Consider the following 25498-nt stretch of genomic DNA (forward strand, 5'->3'; position numbering starts at 1 on the left):
CAGCTAGATTGGTTGGGGAGTCCTATACTGACAACAGAGCAGGGGGACAAAAGGCACTGGAATGACTCTTTTATGAGCATCAGGCTCAGGACACGTTACTGACGGGAAAAGCCTCATGGCTGTATCATTAAACCTGTTCTGAGAGGATTCTGTGAGACAAAGGGCAGCAGTGGCAGCTTATGCTAAGCTCTGCACTACTTTCACAATTGAGACATTTTGGAAATATGAGCCTTCATTGCTTGCATGAAAGTGAGAATTCTTTGCTGCAGATTTGTTGCCTTTCCCTTCGGAAGGACAAGTGGGACATGCCTAGAGTGTCCTTTGACCTCGTTCCTGTTTACCTGAGTTTTAAAATAAAACAAACTGAGAATGTGGGCTCTTTCTTCTCAGCATATCCCAGTCATGCAGTGGCTGCTGTGGGTGGCAATGGGTTAATGCCCACCAGCTCTGATGCCCCACACCAGAGCTGGCTCTAAGAGAGAGCAGAGAGCACCTGGGGCTTTGTCTGGGGGCGTGGGGTGGGCTGGCACCTGCTCCTTGAGATGAAGTGTAGTTAGAGTGGAGATGTTTAGTTCCTTGATAGAAGCCTCTACAAACCTCAGGTTGCCTCAGGCTGAAGCTGAATTGCCTGTTTTGGGAGCTGAAGTGTTTGCACTGGCTGACTTTGGTTGCTTCCCATGTTTCTCATGGCTGGAGGGGTGGAAGTGCTGCTGGAGATGGAAATAAAAAAGTGGCAGTATCTTAACATGTCCAAGTGTCCTTGAAAAGTCCTTTGAATAAAGACAGTGAGCTTTTGCTGCATCATTAAGCAAAGCATGAAAGAACAGATAGGCAGAGTTTTCCTGGCAATGCAATTGTTCTTTTTATGCCTTCCTGTAAGGTTGGGTGATACATGAGAACCAGTTTGCAAGGCAAACATCTGAATACTTTGGTCAAGGGCTTAGGGGAACGGATGCAAAATGGTGGTCTCCATCTTGTCTTTTATTAAGTGCTCAGGTAACTGTTTGGCTGAGGCCAATCCCCATTAGCTTGGACTAAATCAATTCACAGGATTAGGAACTGCTGCTCAGAGCAGAAGCAAGGGCAGTTGTGTGCCATATGGGGGCAACTCTACCTGGGTTTAACACCACCAGGTTCACTGTTTGAATGAGAGAAACAGCTCCACAAGTGGCTGTGGGTTGTGCACATGTTTCAGGAGGTGCTTAAACATGAGCCTCCCTTTTTTATGTTTTATTCTTGACCTAAGCATTTGGCTCTCATGGAGAGGAAAATACAGTGTGTGGAAAAATGAGTCAGCCAAGCTTCCTGTGGGAGGGACTGCCCGAGGCACGATGCTTTGAATGCTGCAATAAATTAGCACTGGAGATAACTCAGAGGACAAAGTGTGCCTGGAGGACACACCATGCTAAGCAGTGCACGAAGTGGCTCTGGCTCTCCTGTGTGCAAATTCCCCTGGCAGAAGAAGTGTGGGAGATGAGACAGCCCTGCACTGCGGCCCCGGGCTGGGGTGTGTCACAGGGCTCTCAACACAGCTGGGAATGGGCCTGTTGGCAGCACCTGGGCTCCTGGGTGTTGAGAAGAAGTAGGGTAATAACTTGTAACACTATCAGGCTCTTCTAGTTCTGTGTGGATGCTGCACATCACCTGGAATGCAGCATTTGCTGCTCTGAGCTTCAGTGACCTGTTTGCAGGTGGAAGCAGGAAGGGCTCACGGCTGCAATAGCAGGTCTGGTGATGCTCAAGGGGAGCTGAGGGGAAGCACCACATTAATGTCAGGGGAGCACAGCTTGGCTCCAGTGTGGTGCAAGGGGGCCTGGGACCTTCAGGCTAAAACCTCTGCCATTCCACCACACCTCTGTGAGTGACTGCAGCTCCTGAGGTCTTGCCTTGGACTAGCAGAGGGAATGGGACAGTGTGAAAGGTGGATGGCTCATGTTTTGCATCAGTAAGTTCAGTGGCCTGCTCTCCTAGATAACTTGTAATGCATTTCTAATGCCTAATTTCCATGAATAAGTGATTTTTCTCCTGACAAAAGGCGTATTTCATCTTGATAGAGCATTTAGGCCGTCACCTTTGATGTGTGTTCTTAATCCAGATTTGCTTGAGCTTAGTCTGACTTTTCTACATGAGCTAAAGGTTGAAAAATATTCCAGTAAATTTCTAGTGAGCCATAAGCATAGGTCAGATGATGGGATAATAAAATACAAAATGCCTGACTAGTTTGGAAATTACTGAACTGGAAATGTGAAGATTTAACCTGGTCATTAAAACCTTTTGAAGAATTAAGCAGAAGGTTATGATGGTGGAGGCAAGGAGAAATGTAACATTCCCTCCTGTTCTGAGAGGCTTTGCTCTCTTCTCCTGGTAGCCAGAAGTGAGGGCAGCCAATCTCCATTCTTGAATTAATTTTTTTAATGAAATTCTTTTAGTCTAAGACTTTAAACCTGGAGTTGTTCAAACTCAAAAGTGCCTGGAGGAAAGAGACAATAATTAAACTTCTTGCAGCCTCTTATTCTGGTTTTAAGCACTCTGTCCCCTTTATTTCAAAGAAAATTAACTGAGCTCCATTGGGGATATCTAATATGTGATGGTAGGATAGCAGCTCTGTCTGCTCTTGAAATCTTCATTTATACACCTTGGTAAGCTCAGGATACACTGGTTTATGATTTAGTAGTAACATACAAACCAAAAGTTTTCCAGTATATGTAGACCTGATGCTCAAACTTGCAGTTACAAACATGACAACACTGGTGTCCATTCCCAGACACATAAAACAAGTGAGTGCCAAAGAAGATGGGGCAAAATTCAAGGACTTGGTTTAAAACACATTAATCTCTTTCAGGAATTCTTCAGACATGAAGAGAGAAAACATTATCTAAAATGTAGATTTTATGGTAGATTGACCTGGAGATGTTTTATTAGTTTTTAAATCCCTGCAAAGTTTGATTCCAAGTAACTTCTATCAGGCTGTTTATTAAAAACAGTGCTGATGTGTGTTTGCTCCTTTCTTTCAAAACTTGATCAATTTATTTCAAAACTCAGAGGAGGAAGAGCTAAGAAGTCTTTTTCAGGAGCTTGGTCTAACTAAACCAAGACAGAAGATGTTCTGTGTAGGGGGCTTATTTCTCATAGCTGATACAGCAGAACTTGTGGCTTTAGAAAAATAAAGAAACCCAAACCCTACAGTGAATACTGGCCAGGATGAGAGTACAGCTTCAAACCATTCCATGAAAGCCTTGTCTTCACTAAAGGCTTTAATCACTGATATGTGCAATAGGGTCATAAGTGAAAGGTGAATGCCATAAAAATGAGCAAGTCATCACAAAGTTTTGGGAAAAAAACCCCAAACATGCAACTCTCATGGCAGTATGTCACATTCCAATGCTTAAATAAAAAGATAGAAATCTACTTTCTTGGAGGATTGTTCTGGAGCTGTTAGGTAACACATTACTTTACAATATTTCTTGGTCAGCTAGTATTTGATCTGTCATTCCAAGCACAACAGAACTGGGCTGGATACCTGCAGACAAAGAGCTTCTAAAGATACCATTTCACTTAGGAATACTTCTTCCTGTACTTCAGCAGCCTCCAGCTATACCTGAATTATTCTCCCTCGTTGGCAGCATGAAAATACCTGTTTGGAGCACGAGGCCTTTGGAGCAGACTTTGAGCACAAGGCAGACCTTGCTCTTGGTAATCACTGACAAAAGATAATTACAATGTGTTCATAATGACATCTGAGCACTTTGATTCGCTGGAGCCGAATCCATACTTTGTACTTTACCATATGTAATAAATACACCAACACTCGTCTCCTTTCAGCCCAGCTCTGCTCTGCTTCCACCAAGGTTCAGCCTGTGACTCAGTGCAGCAGATGCTGGAACACAGAAGCACTTGTTTACCTTCTGTGCAGAGCCACAGATGTCAGCACTAAGGGGATTAAGCCTTTAATTCCTAGATCCTCAGGGCAGGGCTTGGCCTTCAGAGCAGTCTGCACCTCCACAGTGGTGTGTAGGGGCAAATATGCAACAGTAACTTCTGTTTTAAAGCCTGAAATAAGCCACAGCAGGTGTATTCAAAGCTGAAGATAAATTTTCTGAACAACACCTGTAACCCAATTTTGGGAAGGCACCAAGTACTTCTGTAAGTGGCCAGATCTTGTACATGTGCCAGCCTGGCAGGTGAAGTGTTCCTCTGAAGAATCATAAATCATAGAATCAGTTGGGTTGGAAAAGACCTCTGAGATCAAGTCCAACCCTTGATCCAACCCCACTTTGATTACCAGATCATGGCACTCAGTGCCACATCCAGTCTCACCTTAAAAACCTTCAGGGTCAGAGAATCCACCCTCTCTCTGGGCAGCCCATTCCAATGCCTGAGCACTCTGTAAAGAATTTCTTCCTGATATCCAACCTAAACCTCCCCTGGCAGAGCTTAAGCCTGTGCCCTCTTGTCCTACTGTTCGTTGCCTGAGAGAAGAGACCAATCCCCAAGAGACTGCAGGGATGTAGCTGTGGCCAGTCTCTGGATGATGGGAGGGTCTGGAAACAAGAATGTGGATCTCTCCTCGGAGCTTTGTCCTCCTACAATCTAGCTTTCTAAAAGTCCTTGCATGAATTTATTTAAATTACAGCTTTTGGCAAACTCACTGGCATTTTGGTACTTAAAGTCCTACAAAAAGCTGTGCTTGGAAATAAAAAATAAAGCAAGTAGATGTGGAGAACAAACATAGCTGAAAAACGAGGTGGGTGCAGCACATGCTGTGGGATGGTGTATGAAGTATACTGTACTCTGCCAAATCATACACATGTAGGGGAATCATTGTCAGGGACTGGAAAGAGCCCCTCTCTGTATGAGTTTCAGGCTTTGGTGTATCAGTGAATATCATTAAAGGTAAAATACACATGGTCCTGTATGGGGAAGACACCTCAGCCACAAACCCTTCATGTATTCAGTCACTTGTCTCAAGGAGTGGAGGTGCAGAGCTGCCAGAGGAAGAAAAACCTGCTGTGTTAGTCACTGCCTGAGGGCTGAAGTCCAGTGAAGTGCTGCAAAGACTGTGCTTGACTGTGGGCAGCAAATCTGCCCCCAACATGTTAGACTTGGACTTGCACCTGTAGCTGAGGTTTTACAAATGCAGGTCAGGTGTCACTGAGTCAAAAGCCCTTTCCCCCACTGTCTGAGATGCTGCTTAGAGGGATAAGAATCATTCAAGCTGTGGTTTATTGGCACAGAGGCTGCTGCTTTCTGACAGCTGGCTCCAGGCAGATGCAACAGGCTCTCAGGAAGCCTGGGCTGAGGCAGGGGCAGGGCTAGGCAGGTCTGGGGACTGATCTGCAGCCCAGGCATGGGGCAAACCAGCACTGGGGTGTGGAGACCCGTAAGCACTGCACAAAATCTTAGACTGGGAAACATTGTACAGACAGAATTAGCAGCCTGTGCTGTGCCTGATGCTGAGAAAGCATAGGCATGGTGGCTGAAGGTTTGATGTCTGAGGCTTTGCCTGGTAAGGAAAAGCATCCTTGATGAAGCTGCCATGAACAGAGAAAGGTTCCCTGATTCACCTTCAGTGGTCTGTCTTGGAGGGACAGAGTGTGCAAAGACCTGGAGGTGCCCCTTGGGAGAAAGGGGAGGGAGGAGAGAAAATGCTGCTGGCTTTGCCTCTGGTGCTTTGAAGCAAATGTCACTACTGATGAGATGTACCCCATGCATGTGCTTTTTGGCCCTAACTAGGGAACAGGAGACCAGCCATAAACTGCAACAAGAAAGACACAACCAAAGTGGTGTGGCAGAAGTTGTTCTTCAGCCTCAAAGACTCCCTGACAAGTTACTTTTGGGAGAGTGCTTCATTTTGAAAGCCCTGTTGGAGTGTGCTCATACTTAAATTGTGACAAATTTCATTGCTTTCCAGTTATGTTCTTTTATCATTTTATCTTCAGCAAAGAGAGCTGCCTTGCTTCAGTGTGTGTGTGTATTATCCTGCACTCAAGCTCTGGTTCTTCTGCTACTACAGTGGGATTTTACACTGGGATCTTCCCTAGCTTCACTGCATATAAATGATTAACTTCCTCTTGCTGCCTGAAATCAAGAGCAATGTGACCAGTGACAGAGGAGACCATGGCATTCAGTTTCCAGCAGTTTTTATTATTCCTGCTGTTGTAGCTGAATTTCTCTCCATGCACAAACCTGTGGCAGCAGCGCTAAATCTCCTGAGTGCCTGCTGTGTGCTGGAGTGTCTAAAATGGTGCTGCTTAGAACTTCTGCCAGTACACAGACATGTGAGTTAGGAAGACTTCATCCTACCTGTGCTAAAAACCACCTGCCTTTAAGCCCTTGATCTGTTTTCCCCCTCCCTCCATGTCTTGCATGTGATGAGGTGTGTGCTGGAGCTGGCAGATGGCTGGGGAGCAAACAGGTTCACAGAAACATGCAAAGAAACCACGTTGCATCATTGTCAACCAGCTTGTGCCAAGACTTGGATTTTCTTCTGCCTGTCACTGCCCTGCCTACACTGGCTTCCCCATCACCCCTTGGCTTCACTGTTTTGTGACCTCCCTCCTGGAACAATCATGGAGACTATTTTTCCCCTCCTCTCTCAGCTCTCTCTAGTTGATTAGTGTAAGAGATATCAGACATGGCACATTGCTGAATTCATATATAGACACAATGCTGTGCCAGAGATTTGTTTGCCTAATTACAGAAACACTATTATTTCTGCTGTAGAATGTCTGGATTTGGTTTTGCTCCTGAGGCTGGTGCGGCTTTCAGCCTTTCTTTGGCTCTGCTTAAAGACTTTTTTTATTCTGTTGAATTAGAGCAGATGTCCTCAAGCTGGGATGTTACAAAGAGTCTGATGAAGTGAAGAAGGAACAAGTAGTTTCACCATGTCACTAGTGCACCACAGGCTGTTTTTATCACTTAGATGCTCCAACCCTTAACACTTACACATAGTGCAGTGCTACTCAGCTCCATGCACTGGCAGACTTTGCATTTCTCATGGGGGGACAGGTTTCATGTCAGTATCACACATGGCAAAAGCTGGCTTTGGGTGCCCAGGGAGGCCAAATGGGGTACCAAGAGACAACCAACTTCTTCCTCACGATGCCTAAACATGGCACAGAGAAGAGACATTCTCCACTTGCAGAAAGTGTGTGTTGTACCTCCTTGATTTGATGCTTTGGTGTCTGCCTGAGCAGTGGGGAGGAGCAGCCCACAGTGCTCGCTCAGAAAGTCTTGGTACAACTCATGTCAGACAGTGTATGCACATCAAGCAATGACCTGAAACCCAGCTGGTTTACAGAAATTAATAGGTTAAAGTGTATAATAAGTTTGTTAAGCTCTTGCAGGGATTTGGAATTTCCCAGTGTGATCCCCACTGGCACCAAGGGATGAAGAAGATAAAGACATTAGAGCCCAAGTTTTCAGCACAAGCCTTTCCTTAAGTACTGATTCAAAATTCAGCTTTACATATCAAGATGTGAAACACCAAGTATACCCATGTCTCAAACTCATTTGTTTGGAGGACAAGACAAATACTACCACTTAGAAAGCTCCATATTGGTTTTCATCTTTACTCAGGTTTGCTGAAAGGTTCTCAGATTTAATATTGTTTATGGCAACATTTAAACACTACCAGGAAAGAAGAGTGTTTGGCCAGGTCCCTGCACAGAGCCGGAATTTACAGGAGGGCTATAAGGCTCACTGGGGCTAATCCCTGCTGGCATTATACATCATCTGACAGTTGCCAAGGAGACAAGGATAAGCTGAGTGAAACAAGATATGTGAGAAGGGTATTTATGGACATTTGCCTAACGATGCTGGTGGAATGCACTGAAAAGTGATTACATGAGTGCCTTTGAAGTACTGCCTCTTCTGTGATGAATATGGAGGACTGGTACACATGCAAGAAGTGTTCCAGTGATATTAAAGCAGAAGCAGCTTGGCCTTGATTTTTCCAATTTATCCTGCAGTGGCCTCACCCACTGTTGTGGAAGGGGCAGACAAGGCTGCAAGATAGTTGTCCAGCCACCTGCACTCTGTGGCATCAGCAGAGTATAAACAAGGATAAACAGTACAAAGAAGCCATTTCAGTCTGTGATGCTGACAGTAGCTTAATGAAAACTGCTCACTTCACGTGCTTGAAATACTAGGAAGTGCCTCATGCAAATGTCTTGTGTGCCAAGGGATGTGAGGGGAAGGAAGAGTGGAGGAGGTGTGTGTGTACACACAGGCATGGAGGTGTATGTGCCTTGTCAGTGGCTTTCCAGACAAGCAGCTGTTTCCTCCATCCCTGTGCCCAGGGTGAGCTCAGTTGCCCATGGCCACCTGTGGGTGCTCATGTCACATTCACTGAGCTGTGGGCAGGGTTAAAATCACAGGTTACTTGGTATGTGGAGTCTGAGCAGGCATTTGGGTCAATTGTGGCACTTTCCCTGACCTGGGGTGACTTACAGCTCTGCTTAGGGAAATTAAAAGAAGCCAGAGAGTTAATATTTTCATTTGAACAAGTCTGGAAAGGCTTCTGCATCATCTGTTTCACATAGGAAAATATTTTCTTGGCAGTGTGCTCACTGACCATGAGAGGGGCAGAGACTGGTGGACAAGGCCCCTGTCTGGGACCAGGAGCACTCAAGCTGTGTGGTCTGGAGCTGCTCCACACTGGGCAAATCTTCCCTTCCTGTGCTCAGGTGGGGCAGTGACCTGCAAGGAGGCAGAAAGGCTGCCTTGTCTCCTTCCCTCTCCCTCTCCCCCAATTTGACCTCCTTAGTCTCTGGTACTGTCCCTTGATGGAGGATTATGAAGGATGGGAAGACAGAAGGAATTTTCTGAGTTTTGAGAGCCTGATGCAAATGACTCCTTTGAAAGGAGGGAGCTGCTGGGAGCCAGCCTGCAGCTCATGGGCTGTGTCTCGTGATGCCAGAGTTAATCTGGGTAAGCAGAGATTAACTGAGCTGCTGGATTGGATAATGCCTGGAATGGTTTCTTGCAGCCTTTGCTGATAAAGCAGCCCAAGACTCAGGGACCCCTCCTTGTCTGCAGCCCTGCAGGGTGAGGGCCCTTGCCCATGGCACCGGTGCCTCAGGCACAGAAAGGCCCCAGGAAGAGGCAGTACTAATGACATCGATTTCATAAGCGTTTGCCCTGAGCTCTTAAAGCTTTGAATATTTATTAATTAGTCCTCACTAAGAGGTCTGGTCCCTTGTGCTCAGGTGAAGAGGGAAATGAAGACAAGAATCACAACATTTAGGGAGAATTTGTGCACAAAGTGAAATAACAACATCCAGCAAAGCCTAGGGAAATAAATCTCTCTGGAACAGAGGCAAAGCTACAGGAAAAATTTGAGTTGGCAAATCCCTGTGCAACTTCACAGCTGATCAATAGATGTTATTTGGACAAATATCACACTGCTAAATTCTGCAAACAGTCTCTTGAACAACATGGTCATTTCAGCCTTTCTCATTTGGCTTCATCTAAACATAAATCTGCTGGAAAGTGTGACTCCCACAAATCTGAGTCTGTTCAAGAGCTCATGTTCAAGCAAAGGTTGGAACCTACCTCTGAATAGTTCCCTGTTTACATTTGTTTATACTTTTTCATTACTTTATGCCCATGCTGAGTGAAAATGCAAGTTCCAAAGGCTTCAAGAACACTTATTCCTTGTGAGTATTCCTTCAGGCTTCTCTGACTCTTTCCTTTCATATTCATAAACAGCAAGAAGACTTGACCTGATGTTAGTGAAATTCTTGTCTGCATAAAAGAGAAAGCTCAGAAGGCTTAACCTTGCCTAGTTCTTCTCATGTCAATGCAAAAGTTGGCCAGCCCTGCCTGACTGGTGACTACTTGGCCACTTCCCAAAAGCTTCCTTTGAAGGAAACCTTGTAGGATCTCTGGTCCATCTCCTCTAATCAGCCAGCCTTGTGGTGAGGATGTTTTTTCATGTCATTCTAATTCTTACACTGCAACTTTTACACATTGTCCTTATGTAAGGGATATGAAGAATGAAGCTTAAACTCTGTAAAAGAGCAATGTCTGACTATTGGCCTTGTCCTGGGCTGGTACACTTTCAGTATGGGACACAGGCCACTGCATTCCTAATCCACACCCTAAAGCCCCCCACCCCAGTTCATCCCCATTCTGTAAGATCAAGAAAAAAGTTTTGGTGTATTCTGCCTATGTGGAGAGGAGATTTTTCCTTCACTATGATCTTTTTATTGGTTTACACTGACAATTGCTGCCTAAACTGTCAGTGTTTTGGTTTTTGGTGTTGCAATAAAATCTATGCAAATCATTTGCTAACTAAGTAAAGAAACAATATACTCTTTAAGTACTTCTCCTAAAGGTCCCTTTCTCTTAAATTTTGTGGATGTTTACTGGGTCCTGAAACACTTCCTCTGCAAAAGCTATTAGGACTATGGATCTCTTCTGTAAGTGTAGATACTTCCCTCTAGCAAGTCTCAAGGTTTGTACCTCCTTGTGGTCCTGGGGTGGGCAACAAATCTGCTGGTCTATCCCTGAGTTGCAGAAAACTTCAGTTTTCCTGGATCTGAACTTGTAGGCAAACAAATACAATGGTGCTTTGTTCCACAAGTAACCACGAATAGCTCAAGGTAAATGGTTGCCAAATTGAAGGCTTTCTGTGAGCACTCCTGTCACTGCAAAGCTCTGCCAAATCTGCAAGTGGATTCAAGACTTCCAAGGATATGGAGAACAAGGGAATCACAAGGTTAAATTTTACCCTCTGGGTGTACTGGAAGTTGGGGCCAACGTGACCCCAAAGGAACTGAGGGATGAATTGGCCTCCCAACAGCTTAAGGAACAAAACTGCAGAGACAACTACCAGCATGGGACTGGGGATAACTTAAGCTTCAGCTGATGTTTCTCCAGGAGGGGAGAATGAATGAGATGCAAAAGGGAAGAGGGGCAAAATGAAGGCAAAATGTAACAGAATTTTCTTTGAAAAGTCAGGTGAACTGCACAGTGGAACTAGTAAATGGTATTTAAAGGGCAAATTCAATGAGCTGGATGCTTTAGTTACCCAAACATCCTCAGCTCTTGTAACTGTTCTGTGAGAGCTCTCTGTTTATGACACATCTGCATTAATCATAACCCAGCTGAAACTACCTTTTAAAAGTGCTCTTTCTGTTCTTCAGCACTAGAACCTTCTTGGGAAAAACAGTTAGGAGATGGTGAGAACAGCAAATGGAAATGTTCCCAACACTTCTGATCTTGGCAGTCCCCCTCAGACACTGACGGGCATCCTGTCCATGATGGAAATCTGGTGCAAATCTCAGCAGCTACAGAGCTGAGCCTCTGCAGGAGGATACCCATGAGGTTGTTAGTGAGATGCTCTCTTGGCCTACCTATGAGCAGCCTTTTACTCCACTTGCTCTGCCATGCAGGTCCCTTGACTTACGTCCTCATCCATCAGTTGGTTCCTGTTGTACTCTTGCCTCTGGACAGTGTTGTGTTCCCATCTGTGGTGGCATTTCCCATCCCCAGGGTGGCACTGCCAAGCATTAGCCAGCTCTGTATTGCACTGTGCCATCAGCAAGTCTTGCTGATCCTTCATCTGTGCTCACAACAAACTGGGTTTTGCCAAATGCCATTCTAAACAATGTTGGTTAAGCTCTAGGCTGTTTTGCAAGAGCCCTCAGTGATTTCATGGGTAATCAGAGCACCCAATACAGCTGGCAAAAACCCCTCAGTGTAGAAGAGAACTCCCTCTTGAGCTATTCTCCTCTAAATTGCATTTAGAAAAGCAATCCTAAATGAAAAAAAAGAAGGAATTTAAAGACTTTCATTATAAGGTGTGCAAACTTTATAACCCAGAATGGCTCTTTAAAGATCAAATGCTTTTAATTGGTTTTTTCTTGTGTATATATTTGCAAAGCCTTCAATCATGTTCAGCTCTGGTTCTAGCTAGTAATGCAGTGGCTGGATGCAAACACCTTGTGTCCTACTTTCTAGAATCTCCTGGAGGAAGTGTTTACAGCAAGTGTGAATAAGCAGAAATATTTTGAAAGAATTTCTTCTGCCCATGTGTTCCTACCTCTGAGATACTGCATAAGAAAACAATTCCTATAAACATAATGACATGGACCTAAACAGAATGGCCACTTGAAATTTTTAGTGCAGTGCAAGAGGGGAGGAAGGGACTCGTTTGGATTTTTATCTCATCACTCCACGACAAATTTAATGTCAGTTTCACGTTGGATTCTGACTTTCAGATGTTCACAACTTAGTGCTGCTGCTGCTATCAGGAACTTCAGAAATCTCTTCTAGAACCACTGGCTAGAGGAGAAAGCTGGGTTGGGCTTAGCTGAAGTGCAGGGAAAAAGTGTGTGGCTGATTCCCACGTGCTTCACATCTGTGTGTGTGTCTGTCTGTCTGTCCTGGACAGTGCTCTGAACACTCCTGCTGTTGCGCTGCCCCGGGGCAGGGAGGGGTGGTGGGATCGGCTGTGGGCTCTGTGGTGTCTCACGGTGCAGCCTCTGCTGCTCCATCCCGGCACCACGAACCTCTGAGGTGTGAGGTGAGCCATGCCCCGTGTGGAGGAGCAGTGGCTCTGGCAGATCATCGTTTCTGTTGTGCCCTGCTCCGACCTGGGCCCTGGGGACATGCTCTGTGCCAAGCCCTGGCAAAGTCACCCTGCGGGGGCTGAGCCACCTGCTCACAAGGGGCTCTTTGTTCCCAGGAAATGTATGTATGGCCAAACTTTCAGAGCGAAGATGTCTGGGAAGGTCTCTCCCCACGCGGGTGGATGTTTTAGGCGCAGTGGATGTTTTAGGTGAGGCACAGCGTGCACAGAACTGGCTCCACCGTTTAAGTCCTAAGGGTCTCGAGTGAGCTTGGACAGTGACAGTGAAGTCCTCGGGACTGTCACAGCACCCGGTACTAACCGGGGCTGACCCTGCTGAGCATCCGAGATCTGACGGGATCGGATGGCAGGGAGGCATTGAACTGCCAGGGGACGGCCCCCACTGGGACTCGAACTCAGGACCTTGGGATTCTGACTCTGGAGTGCTCTCCTTTACACCACGGGACCACCCTACCCAGGAAATGAAATATTTACCTGTTCCCCCGCAGGGTCGGGAGCTCACTGTGGGTGGCACGGACAACAGGCTGCCTTGGGCTGGGACAGGTCCAGCGGGATTTGGGGGAGGGGGAGGGATTGCGGTGAGCAGGGGAGGAAGCGTGGGGAGGGGGCGCGGTGGCGATGCGGGGACACGTCCCGGTGCGAGCCGAGCCCGCGGGGGTGGCACAGGGGCTCGGCCACCGCTGGCGTCACCCGTGCGTGTGCTGCGGGTCCGTCACTACCATGGCACCACCGGAGCGGGAGGCACAGCCGGTTGCCATGGCAACGTCACTGGGTGGGACGTGCGGAGCTGTCACCCAGCCGGGGGTCCCCACGGATGGCGGTGCCAGCTCCGCTGCCCTGCGGGGGAATGAGTCCTCCACCCATCCCTGGGAGCCATGGATGCCAGCCTTCTTCCCAGGAGAGGGGATTTCTGTAGTTCCACTGCCTTAATAGCAACTTTTTTTTAAAGCCTTAATAGTCCTTTTTAACCCTTTGCTATTCAGTAGCTGCTGTTTTATTCCATGTACAGCTTGAATCACAGAATGTTAAGGGGTTGGAGTGGGCCTTAAGGATCATCTAGTCCCAACCCCCTGCCATGGGCAGGGACACCTCCCACTAGACCAGGTCACTCAAGGCCTCATCCAGCCTGGCTTGGAACACTGCCAGGGATGGGCCATCCATGAACTCCTTGGGCAACTTGTTCCAGTGTGATGAATTTCTTTCTAATATCTAGTCTAAATTTCCCCTCTTTCAACTTGCACTAATTACTCCCTGTCCTATCACTGCAGCCCTTTCCCTTTCTGCCCTTTCCCTCAGTGCTCACCAGCACTTAAACCAAAGGATTCAAGGGTAAAAATCTTTCATGAAATGAGTGGGTGCAAAATTTTTGGGCTAAGTCTGTAGAGGTGCCTTGCCCCCTGCAATCTTTGCTGAAATTACTTCTTTAGCAGTTCCTGTATTTATGCCTTCTTGTCTGGATGGCCCTTTTACTGTTGGGTCCTGAAGCTCTGGGTGTCCTAAAATGGGGTTAACGGGTGCTGCAGGCTCAGACAGACTCTCAGCAGAGGGTTGAGCCTTTCTCCCTGCCTGTGTCCCTTCCCCCAGAGGGATGGTGGGTAAGTGCCACTCAGCAGTGACCTCAAGATGTTTCTTCCTTACCTTCCAGGGCACTGAATCATTTCATTGAAGGACTTTGCAGACGAGAACATGCAGCTGCAGTCACGTCCTATATTTACAGCTTTAGCATAGAAAGCTTCAGCATTCCAGGCCTGATGTGGCATGAAGCTGAATTATTAACAAGTGCTCTCTGCTAGGGGAGAAGCAACTGGAGAGAAGGAGCCTTTCCTGTTTGTGCACTCATCAGTATTCCCTGGGTGATCAGGGATCTGGCTGTGTGGTGTGAGGATCTGCTGATGCTCCAGAGGGGCGGGGACCTGGGGAATGCATGATGTGGTTAATGAGAGGTTTGCTGGGCTCAGTGTTTGGCTCTGTCTTGTGCTGGTATCTGTTTCCTCTCACCTCACCATGTGTAACATAAGTGAGCCTTTTGCTGGGCACGAAGCAGTGCTGGAAGCGCTCCCTGCCCTCCCCCAAGGAGTGAGTGAGCAGCTCTGCCTCAGCTGCTGTGGCAAGCAGGGACTCAGCCCCTGAAGCAGCTGCTGCCTTTTCTCGTGCAGTCTCCCCTTCCACAGAATTTAGAGGTGATGCAGATCAAGATTTGCTATGCAAGACTCTGTGCTGCTGAGCAGTTCAGAGATGAGCTTCTCATAGCAAGCTACTCACTGAATAGGTCCAGTAAACACTGATCCACAGCAAAACCTGGAGACATTTCATGAAAAAGAATTCAGTGTGGTGACTGATCTGCACCTTGAAATGTGAGGTTAGTCAGAGCAACTCTTCCTTAGCCTAGGTCCATTCCAGATCGTTTTCTGGTTAAAAATAACCCCCCTGAAGCAGGACTTAAATTGTCTGACTTACTTGCCTCTCTGCTAAGCATGAAGCTCCCAACAGACCCTGCCAGGCTATCAGAGACAACTTAATAAACAAGAAACATAGGGAGCCTTGCATCTGTATAGATAAAATACAGAATTAAAGACAAGCCAGTTCACAGTGTAATAGCTACAAATCTCTGTTATGGCAAAACCAGCGAATCTTGCTTGTTCCAGTAGTTTTTTTTTCAGTGAATAGTCTGAATTTCTCAAAACCAACATTGTTCCTATGCTGATAGACCCAAAACCACCATTCAGAAAACCCTCTTCAAATCAATATCAGACAACAGATCTGCCTCTGTTGTGTGTTCTTGACCACAGAAGGATATATATAAAAGAGAAGCGATTTGGAAAGAAGAATATGACATGGTCATATTATTCTTGAATAAAAACCTGTTTCTCTCAAATCAAAGCCAGGCAGTGCCTGCCAGTCCTCTGAAGCTGTTCTGCATGTTAGAGCATGAAGTTAGAAACAGAACTCCTTCCATTGAAATATCACTGAAAGGAAGGTTTTGTGGCTAGTAAATAAAACCTCCTTTGGAGAGTTGTGGGCTGGCTGATCATGTTCTTGCTGTACCAGAGGGAGACTGAAACACCTCATTCTTTGTAGCAGCATGTTGGCTCTAGATGCTGAGAGAACATAAGAACTTGGTGATTGAGGGCCCCTCTGAGGGACCCAGAGCTCCTCTCTGAGCACAAAGCGCTATTTCAGCAGAGCAAGATGACACGCTCCTTCCTGCCACTGAGGCAGATTTGCATTGCAAAACCTACCTGAGCTTGACTTGGTGAAATTGTCTCCTTATGCTCCGTGCCCAATAAAAGAAGCCCAGCTGAACAAGGAGGATACATGGATACATCCTCACCCGAGCCAGACAGCAAACAGCTCCAGCAGCCCAGAGCTGGGTAGCAGGAAATGTGTGGGAAAGCCATCTGGTGAAGGCACTCAGAAACAGTGTGAAAGTCTTTTTTCATTCACTTCCTGACAAAGTAGTAATATGTTGCCTCATTATAGGAACAGGGCTGCTGGTTATTATTATTTGCATTAGTAACTCTTAGAAGCCCAAAGGTGGGGACAGGATTTTTGTTGTTATCTGCTGTGGGCACATGTAAGAGCAGAGCTCTGCCTATACCCACTCCCTTCAAATCTTAGAACAAAAGGACAGAGTGCACAGGTTTTTTTTTCAAGTGGAGAACTGAAACAGATGGGAGACACTGAAGGAGCTGGAAACAGAACATGTAATAATTCCCAAGCCTCGACTTTCTCAGCAGAGCTGTTCTTTGACTCCCATACTTTATCTCTGAGCATTTCTGGTGAGCGTTTTGTACCCTGGCATCCTGCTCATGATGAGCTCTGCAGTTCTCCTTGGTAAATTCAGCATTTAGCCTGGTGTGGACACACTGCTGAGAGCTCCTGCTTTGCTGTGCTAGGCAGGGGGAGGGAAATCAAAGCAATGTGCAGAAGGAATTTGAATCATCTCTTAGCAAATTAAAAAATAAAGTTACTGTGGAGATCTTAAACTTGATCTTTGGCATCTCAGTCGAGTCTTTCACTCTGCACTCCCAGCCCAGCTCACCAAATTTTCCTCATGGTTTAATGTTGTTATAACCTCAGGCAGTATCTTCGTTCTGCTAAAAGCAGAGAACCAAAGACTGTATTTCAAGAGGAGGCAAAGTTCCTTATAGCCTACTTACTATTATTAGATGTCTAAAGTTCTCCTATATCATCACCTCATCGGAAGACCTCAAATCATTTTAAGGACCTTATTTTAGCCTCTTGGCAGAGGCAAGAGGCTAATTTTTATAGATTGGAGCAGACTTAAAATCCCTATCCTTGAGTTTTCCTTATCAGTCTTTGCTAGAACTGAGGATGGATTTTTTCAGTCCCATGCATTAATTGCAAGACAGAGCTTTTCTGGTCCCTTGCTATCTGTGTGTGGGTGTCTGTGCACGGTTGCTTTGTATTTGTGCCAGGTTTAGACAAAGTAAGTATGTGCCTAAGTTGGCTTTTTATCTCTGGGGAAAGCAGAGTTAAAAAAATGTCCTAAAGCCTAATTAGATGGTGAAAGAATGTCATCAGCAGTGGGAAGAAGGAGGGGCGGGATGAAGGAGATGGTGGCTGCTGCCCTGCTTTGAGGTAAAAGAGGCTGAAGCCCAGGGGCTCCAGAAGGAGCAAACAGGACTGTGTGGGCTGGTGGCTCCTGAGGCTGAGACTGTCACTTGACATACAGAGCCCATGCCAAGGGAATACCTTCTCCAGGAGAGAGATGATCAAGTATTGTGAAATGGGGCCATGAGGTGTTAATTGGTAAAAACTGTAGAAATTCAAGTTTAAAGAGCTCGCACCTACTAGAGTAGAGTGACTCATACCAGAGGGCAGCCTGTCTTTCTGTCCTGTGAGTGAAGCAGGGTATAACAGTGTTGCATGAGGCAGAGGTGAGGCTCTGAATAAGGCTTTCATTGCCTGATCCCAGACTTCTCCCAACCCTCTCCTCCCAAAGAACCCACCATGGCACAAAATGAAGAATCAGGAGTGCAAGAACACCAGCAACAGCTCAAAGGTCACAGAAGCTGTAACAGCACTTCTTTGTAGGACCTTTCCTCTCTCAGTGCTCAGTTCATGATCCCAGGCAGACTCTAGCCTATGGCTGTAGGCAAGCACATCCATGCAGCTGTGTGTGTACTTCTTATTAACTGAAAGCCTGAGTGGTGCAGCAGCCAGAACTATGTGGGTGCAGGGTTTAAGCATCACCACTGCCTCAGGGATTACATGCATAACCTCTTCAAAATAAGAGACCAGACACAGGAGACTGCAATTGCACTATGGAGCAGCAAATGTGGAATACTAAGCAGCCAGTAATCAAGTGCTAATATAATGCTGAGATTTTAAAAAGCCTCAGCTAAATCCTTGTGAACAACAACAGATCATTCCCCACTCTCTTTTAATTTGCCCAGATCCTCCTGACTTCAGGAAGAGTGTTTACACTATTGCTATAACCATTGCTGTGTTTGAGTTACTGGGAAGTTTTGTCCAGGTGACAAACCCAATGAGCACTGAATCGTGCCTTGGCATCAGTCTGCTCCCTCTGCACTGGAGAACAACAGCCCTCCAGGCCGGCAGCAGGGCTGGGCTGAGCGGGAAGGGCAGCACTGAGACTCGGCTGTGTTGGAAGGGGCAGTTCTGAAGTGGGATGATGAAGACCATTTCTGGCAGTAATAGGGAGTTAAGGGAACAAAACCCATGCTTGGACATGGCATGCTGGTAGACTTGGTGGCTCCTCTGACAAGGCTTAGCTGAATGTCTCTCTGAGCATCTGGCTGTGAGTGGCTCCTGTAGCGCAAGTGTCATGTGAGGATAATCCCAGGCAGTATAAAGCCCAAAGCAAAGCTGTCTGGTTTTCCTTTCCTACCTTCTAGGCTGTTCTCTCAGTTTATGCTTATGCTGGAACCATAACAAATCTTACATTTCTCAGCCAGTGATAGAAATCAGACATACACAGATTACTGAGGGTCATCAAATCTGATGGGAGACAAGTTCTTAGCCCTGGATGTGAAACCTGACACAACACGTGATTTATGCAAGGTTGAGTTGAATCTCTCACCCATGTTGTATGTGAAATATGCTCTGACCAGATGAAAGTGAAAGATCTCTAACTCATCTGCCACTCATGGGAGATATTGCTTTAAAAACATGGATGAACTTAGCAATGTCCCTGAGTTAAGGATGTTGAGGTATTTTGGGAGTTTTTTTGTTTTTTAAGCCAGTTTAAAAAATAAAATTCCACTAAGCAGCTTTTTTAGTCTTTGACAAGAAAATCTGCAGCACAATAAGGAATGATTTCTTCAAGTATCAGCACAGAGTGTCATACCCAAAACTTGCTCTTCTCACCTCCAGAGGCACAGAAAAACTGCATACACAGACTGACTGAAGACCTGTACATTTGGCCCTTTATAGAGTCTCCTGGTCCTAATGTTGGGATCAAGGTGAAAATCCCCTGGGAAAAATCCTAGAGACTCACCTAGGACAGAATCCAGCCTGAAAGATGCTCTTAGAACATTAGATGCGCCTCTTCACCATGAAGCTGTGATGTGTTTTTGCTCAATGCTATTTGGGGAATAAGCAACTGGTAAGAAGAAAATTTCTGCTTTCATCTGCTGGAGTAACTGTGTTCTCAAAGATTAAAATTACAGTTTGTACTGACTGTCCAGTGGGAAGAGAAAACCAAGGTTCTTAATTCTGGAAGACAGGTTAACTTCTGGGGGAAGGAGGCAGAAACTGTGAAATCTTTTGCTGTCAGAAAGAAACTCATGCTGTAAGTAATCAGTCAATTAGGGTGATTTGTAGCAGCCTCACTATAAATCCTCTTTCATTCAGAGGTACATTAAGCTCTTTGATGAAACATGCCATTCCAAGGAATTTCAGTAGGTTTTCACACATCTAACCATGGCAAAGTTATCTGTAGTGACACACCATCTTAGAATGGCATGGTATGTTCAATTCTACATTACAGCCAATGTTGCTGAAAAAAGGGAGGCCGGCACAAAGCCTTTCACCTCACTGCTGCAGATTAGCCTTTTCCTTGCATGCTACATTTGTACAGCCTATTAGTAAATTAGAAACAGATTTTCTAAATCAGTTTTAGATACAAAAACAGGTGAGAGACAACTGTGCAGTAAATGACCACTCAATCCAGAAACATAACTGTTTTGCCAAAGAAATGCACCACTCCTTAAAGGTGTAGAATCAGCTCAAAGGCAGCATGTCATCTGGGGATACCTGCGCAGTATGACCAGAGGCAGAACTATTTGTTTTCCTTAAAGTGGAACCTTTCCCACACATTTACCCAAAAAGTGGTTCACAGCAGAGCTGCTTTTGTGTGCCCAGGGTGGCAAGTGCCTGCCCTCGCTGTGCTGACTCACTCACCCTGCTGAGCTGGTCCAGGAGTCTTTGGTTCTGTTCGGAGAGTTCCTGGACCGCCCGTGTCTTCTCGCGGTCGGCCTCGCGCAGGTGGACCTGCTGCTTCTCCAGCTCGTCCTGCAGCTGCTTCACGTCGCTTTCCAGCTCAGACACCCTTCCTTCCCACTCGCCTTCCTTGTTCTCAAATCGCCGCCGGAGCTCGTGTTTCTCTTGTTCTAGGTGCTAAAAAACGGGGGAGAAGAGGTTAGGAAGGGAGGAAAAAAGGTGGGCATTGTCTCCTTTTCCTCATCTTGGGGCTGCAACCTTGTGCAGGAAAGAGAATGGTACCAGAGCGTGACAGTTCCATGGAGATGGCAATCCCACATCAGGGCAGGTCACTGGCACTGGAGTCGTTTTCCATTTCCAGCTATTGGCCTGCCCTTGGCTGCTGGAGATCAGCACATTGAATTTTTACTGAAATAACTGCCAAAAGAGTAAAGTAGGCTGCATGTCAATAGGCAGAATATATAGGTCAGGCAGAGCAATTGATTTAGCAGAGCCCAGCTTAACTCCAAAGCAGTATTTCATTGGCCAGTGGCAAAATTCATTTCAAATCGCCTTTATAGTCAAAACTACATGATCTGTATCCTCATGGTTGATGAGGAATGTAGATGAGGCATCCTTGTTGTCATATGGGTCTTATGAACAACAGTTGAATCATCTATCCATTTGCTCCTTCTATTCCTGACCTAATTAGTTGCCTGAGAGTTTGATAGTTCACAGTAACTCCATTGTTTGATGCAGTCCTCTCTGGAATGGCAATGGGTGCAATGAACTGGTTGTGCTACAGACATTATGTATGTGCAAGTTCTGGGTGCAGGTTTCTTAGAAACCACTCTCAGTTCTGGAGACTCTGCTCTGCTTAGGATAGGCTGGAAAGTGAGGGACAGCACAAATCTGGTGAAACTTTTGCATGTTTTACAGGCTCAGTTAAATGAGGACTTGACTGAAACAGAGCTGGAAATCAGGTCAAAGCAGATTTATGTTGTGCCCATTTGAAAGAATCCCTGTTCCAAAACTCTGAGCTTGAATTTCCCCTGGTGACTGAAGCCACACTCTTACTTGCAGAACAATCACAGACTGAGGACATGGTCACATCCCAGGATTAGCAGAGAAACCTGAAAAGCAGGAGTTTTCTCCTTGCTGGTTGTCTTCTGACCCCCAGAATAATCTCCTGCTACTCTTTATCAGACTCACCAGTTTTTTAGGAATGTATTTTGGCAAAGAACAGAAACCCACTTGGCCCAGCCCTGGCAGCACTCACCCATTTTTCCCAGGATATCATTCCCTGGTGAACAATTCCCATGACACTTCTCACAGGAGGGGAATATAAACCTGCTAGGCAGAAAAGAAAATTGTGCTGCTTTTACGTGAAGTGGCTTTTTATTGCTTGTTAGAAACACAGTGAGGAGGCTGTTTCCCCTGGGTGCCTACTGGTGATGACACACAGCCTCCCTTGCAGGGTCCCTGTCACCTTCCCAAGCAGTCTGAATGTCAAAGCCCTTGTTCTCCAGCAGCCCTCTGGCCTGTATATCACTAATCTTCCACCTCTTTTGCTTTGCCATGTTTTCTCTTTCTTGACCTTATCTCCAAATCCTTTCCTATGTTTCTTTCAGCACAGTGTAGCAGCAACTTGCTTGTGTTCTTCCAAATCCTTCTGCAAATCCCAGACTTTCTTGAAAAACTCTCAAATGTGAGGGAAGGCTGATTAAAACCAGTGGCCCACAGCAGAGTATTACCCTGTGTTTCAGACACTAGAAGAGTGAGCACCCTTGCAAGTGAGAGTATTATAAATATTTTATGCAATAGGTAAGGGTGAGATCCCAGCACCAGGTCAATGACAACCATTGCAAAGAAATCTTGTTTGTAGCCCAAGTGTGGCTGGAGCAGCCACAATTTCACTTTCAGTGGAACACTGAAAATTCTGTCTTTTACAGCTCTGCCTCCTTCACTGCTAGGCAACGTTTAGAAAGATCCAGGGCCTTCTCTAAATGGAAAATGGAACTTCAGCCTGCTGAGGAGCAGCACTGCAGCTGAAGTGCCCCAGACACACTGAAATGTGATTTAGAAGCCACTGATAAGTCTTGTCAATCATTTAAAAGGCACTTTAGTCCTTCTGTAAAAGAAAATCCACATGGCATTTGGCTCCCATAAACAGCCATCAGAAAGGCTGAAGTTAGAGGGAGGCAAAGAATATCAAGTCTATTCTCTTGTGATGGAGAAGGCAGAGCTGTCGGTGCAGCGGGGCACAGAGAGGCTGTTGCAAAGAGGAGGATAAACCAGATGAGACATGTTGACTGGTTCCTCCTGCCTCTCCCAGCAGCTGTCTCCCCTCACTGCCCTCAGCCCAGCACCTGCACAGCTGCAGATCTGGACAGGGGTTTTCTGCAGGTAGTGCTGATGGGGCAAACTGCTGCCCTCAGTGGGGGAGTTTCTTGTTTCCTGAGTGTCTCTCCAGTCACCAGCTGCTCATTGATTTTTAAACAGAACTGCTTTCTAGATGATGTTTTCTTCTGAAAACAGCTTCTCTTCTACTTAACTGTGCTGGGCTGGTCCTCATTTGAAGAGCTGAAAGCAAGGGGGAGTTTCCCAGCTGATAGAGAGGGTTCATACTGTAAAATGCTTGGACACAGCAGGCTTGTGTGTGTCAGAGGAACAGCAGTATTAACTGTTTTAATCCCTTGCAGAGGATAAAACTGCCTGGGATCACATATCAGAATTTACTACAGGACTTCAATTCCATGATTAGAAATGAATTTAAATCCAAGCTGCAAAGTGAAAGGTTTGCTAGAGCAGGTGTATGGCAGGAATGCTGTACCTCAGTAATGAACCCACGAAACTAGATCATACTTAATCTTGAGACAAAGCACCTGAGGAGCATGGCAGCACCTTGGATGTTGTGAAATAGGCTTCACTGAGCTCTTGCAACCAACTGTGAACTGCAAGAAAATCTCTCCTCCTAAAAGCTACTTAAACATCATTATATCAGGTTGTCATCTGAGACTTTGCTCCTGGTCATCAGCAGAAAGTTCTCAGCATAGGAAAGGAGGTCACAGCTGTGGGTCCTTCCTCCCTGTTCCTCTGAAATTGAAAAGCTTATTGTGAAATTTTATTCACTTCAGTGGCATCAGGAGGAGGCCAACATTCAATCTGCAGAGGCTGGGATTACCAGGCTTGTGTTGTAGAAGATTAATGTTCAAATTTTATTTTTTTTGTGTGTGTGAAGTAGCATTGGTTTAGATTTGCCAAACCCAGCGGAAAAAAAAAAATGACCCTTAAGTAGATAACAGTAACTCTATCAGATGGGTAGCCTGGGAAATAGCAATCTGTTATTCCACTGGGAAGTTAGGGCGATAGTAATGGGATGAAAAGATGTAAACAGTTGGTTGTGTTTACAGTCCCTTCATTCACCTTCCAATAGGCCTGTAAGAGCAGCAGCAAACATTTTGGGGATTTTATTTAAAGTGCTATAAAGTCATAGTTTGCCCCCTTTTCACCTTTACATTTTGGAAACAGTGAGCAATATTTGTGGCTCCTGAATTCCCTGAAAGGCTGCTCAGTGAGTACCTAAACTTGTGCGTTTTTCCTTTAATGACAGAAACGGTTCTACTCCAACTCATGAGGAGAACCACGTCAGCACAACGCCACATACGTCTGTTCTTCCTCAAACATCAACCTGAAAACATTCGCTCTGGCCAATTTTAATACTCTGGGCAATTCTAATCTGATAAACAGAGCCACTGAACAACAACTGGAGCAAATGTCACCTTCACTATTCTGTGGTCAGAATAATAAATGCAGAGAGATTTCCCTGCAAAAAGGAAGGGATCTGATAGGGTAAAGTGCCAAATTTAATAATAGAGAGGAATTTTGTCAGGGGAACAAAGGCCATATAGTAATTTCACAAATCCTCTTGAACTTGAGAAATGTTAAATCCGTGAGGAAGGAATACAGGAATATGCAGAAAGAACTAGTCTAGGGCTGTGAGTTGAAATTTGAATGTTAATTCAGCAGTGTTCAAACTCTCTCCAGAAAGGTGAGAGAGGCTCTTCTCAGCCTTCTAAGCAGTATTACTTACTGGAAGAAACACAATTTCAAGAGTATCTCTGTGAAAGAGTGCTGGTAGTAATAGTGGCTCTCACACACAGTTGTGCAAGAGAGTTGTTCCAAAAGAAGCCACCTGAACAAGTCTTTTTTCTTTGTAATAGCTCTATTTTGTCCTTAAAAATCAACAAAAGAGCCCGATCCATTGAGTTCCTGGCAAACCAGTCTCTCCAGATACCTGTAGGTATTTCTCCGAGAAAGCAGCTAACAGAGATGTATCATTAGGGCTTATCTCCTGCCATGCCTAATGCCTTAGCTGCAACAGCTTAAGCATAAGGGTCACATATGCTCTGTAGCTCGGTACCTGCTGAGTAGATTTAACTTCCGAGGTATTTCCGTGGCGAGATGAGCCGAGCACAGCGCACACCTCCCCTCCCAGGCGGTCCCTGGGCCAAAGGGCCCCCGGAGCCTCCCGAGCCCCGCTGGGGCCCCGGCCCGGCCCCGGGGAGAGCGGGGAGCGAACAGCAGCCTTGCCTCCCTCAGGCCTCGGAAGGATCGCTCAGACCCTTCCTTCCCCGTCACGGCCACGGGGAGTCCCGTGGGCTGCCCGGCAGGGCCCGTGCCCGGGGCTGCCGGGGAAGGGGCCGCGATCCGCGGGGTCCAACCCGCGGGCCGGGGCCGGGCGGGCGGCGGGGCCTCACCTCCAGCTTGTCGGTGAGCTCCTTGTGCATCCTCTCGTACTGCCGGCTCATGTCCTGGTTGCGCTCCAGCAGCGCCTTCCCCAGCCGCGCCGCCAGCACCAGGTCCTTCTCCTTCTGCCGGATCAGCGAGAGCAGCTCGGGGTCGCGGGCGGCGGCGGCGGGCGGCGGCTCCGGCGGCTCCCCGGCGGCGGCCAGCAGCGCCAGCTCCTCCTCCAGGGCCAGCTCCAGGGCGGCGGCCCCGGGCGGCTCCATGCCGCCGGCGCTGTCCGCCTCCGCCGGTGCTGACCCGGCGGCGGGCAGGCGCAGGCACGGCGCCGACATGGCCCTGCGCGCCGCCGCCGCCGCCGCTCCGCTGCGCCCCCCGCGCCCGGCCCGCGGCTGCGGCGGCAACTGGGCGGGGAGCGCCGCCGCCCCCGGCCCCCGCCCCCCGGCGCCGGGCCCCGCCGGCGGCTCTGCGCCCGCACCGGCACCAGCACCGGGACCGGGCACCGCACCCGGCACCGCATCGGCACCGGCATCGGGACCGGGCACCGCACCCGGCACCGCATCGGCACCGGCACCGCCATCGGGCACCGCATCGGCACCACCATCGACACGGCCATCGGCACCGGCCCTGGGCACTGCCATCGGCACCAGCACCGGCACCGGCACTGGGCACAGCCTCGGCACTGCCACCGCCACCGGCACCGGGACCCCGCGGGTCGGTGCGCGGGTCCTCCTGGACCCGCCTGCC

General features: G+C 47.1%; 1 protein-coding gene across 4 annotated transcripts in view; it reads right to left on the bottom strand.

Moving 5' to 3' along the window:
- Positions 1-25203, bottom strand: part of BICDL1 (BICD family like cargo adaptor 1) — a 49749-nt gene extending 24546 nt beyond the window's left edge. For 3 of the 4 annotated variants that reach the window (XR_011699302.1, XR_011699303.1, XM_071572358.1), the window contains exons 1-2: positions 24766-25132; positions 19988-20203 (exon numbers count right to left, since the gene is read on the bottom strand). Coding sequence is in view for 2 of the 4 variants with exons in the window: in XM_071572358.1 (XP_071428459.1) it covers positions 19988-20203; positions 24766-25086 (537 nt within the window). In the remaining 2 variants the exon portion in view is untranslated. Of the gene's footprint in view, positions 1-19987; positions 20204-24765 lie in introns of all 4 variants that reach the window. The other variant, XM_071572359.1, reaches the window with a different exon arrangement.
- Positions 25204-25498: the final 295 nt, after the last annotated feature.

This window comes from Pithys albifrons, chromosome 17 (assembly GCF_047495875.1).
Source record: "Pithys albifrons albifrons isolate INPA30051 chromosome 17, PitAlb_v1, whole genome shotgun sequence".
Lineage (NCBI taxonomy): Eukaryota > Metazoa > Chordata > Aves > Passeriformes > Thamnophilidae > Pithys > Pithys albifrons.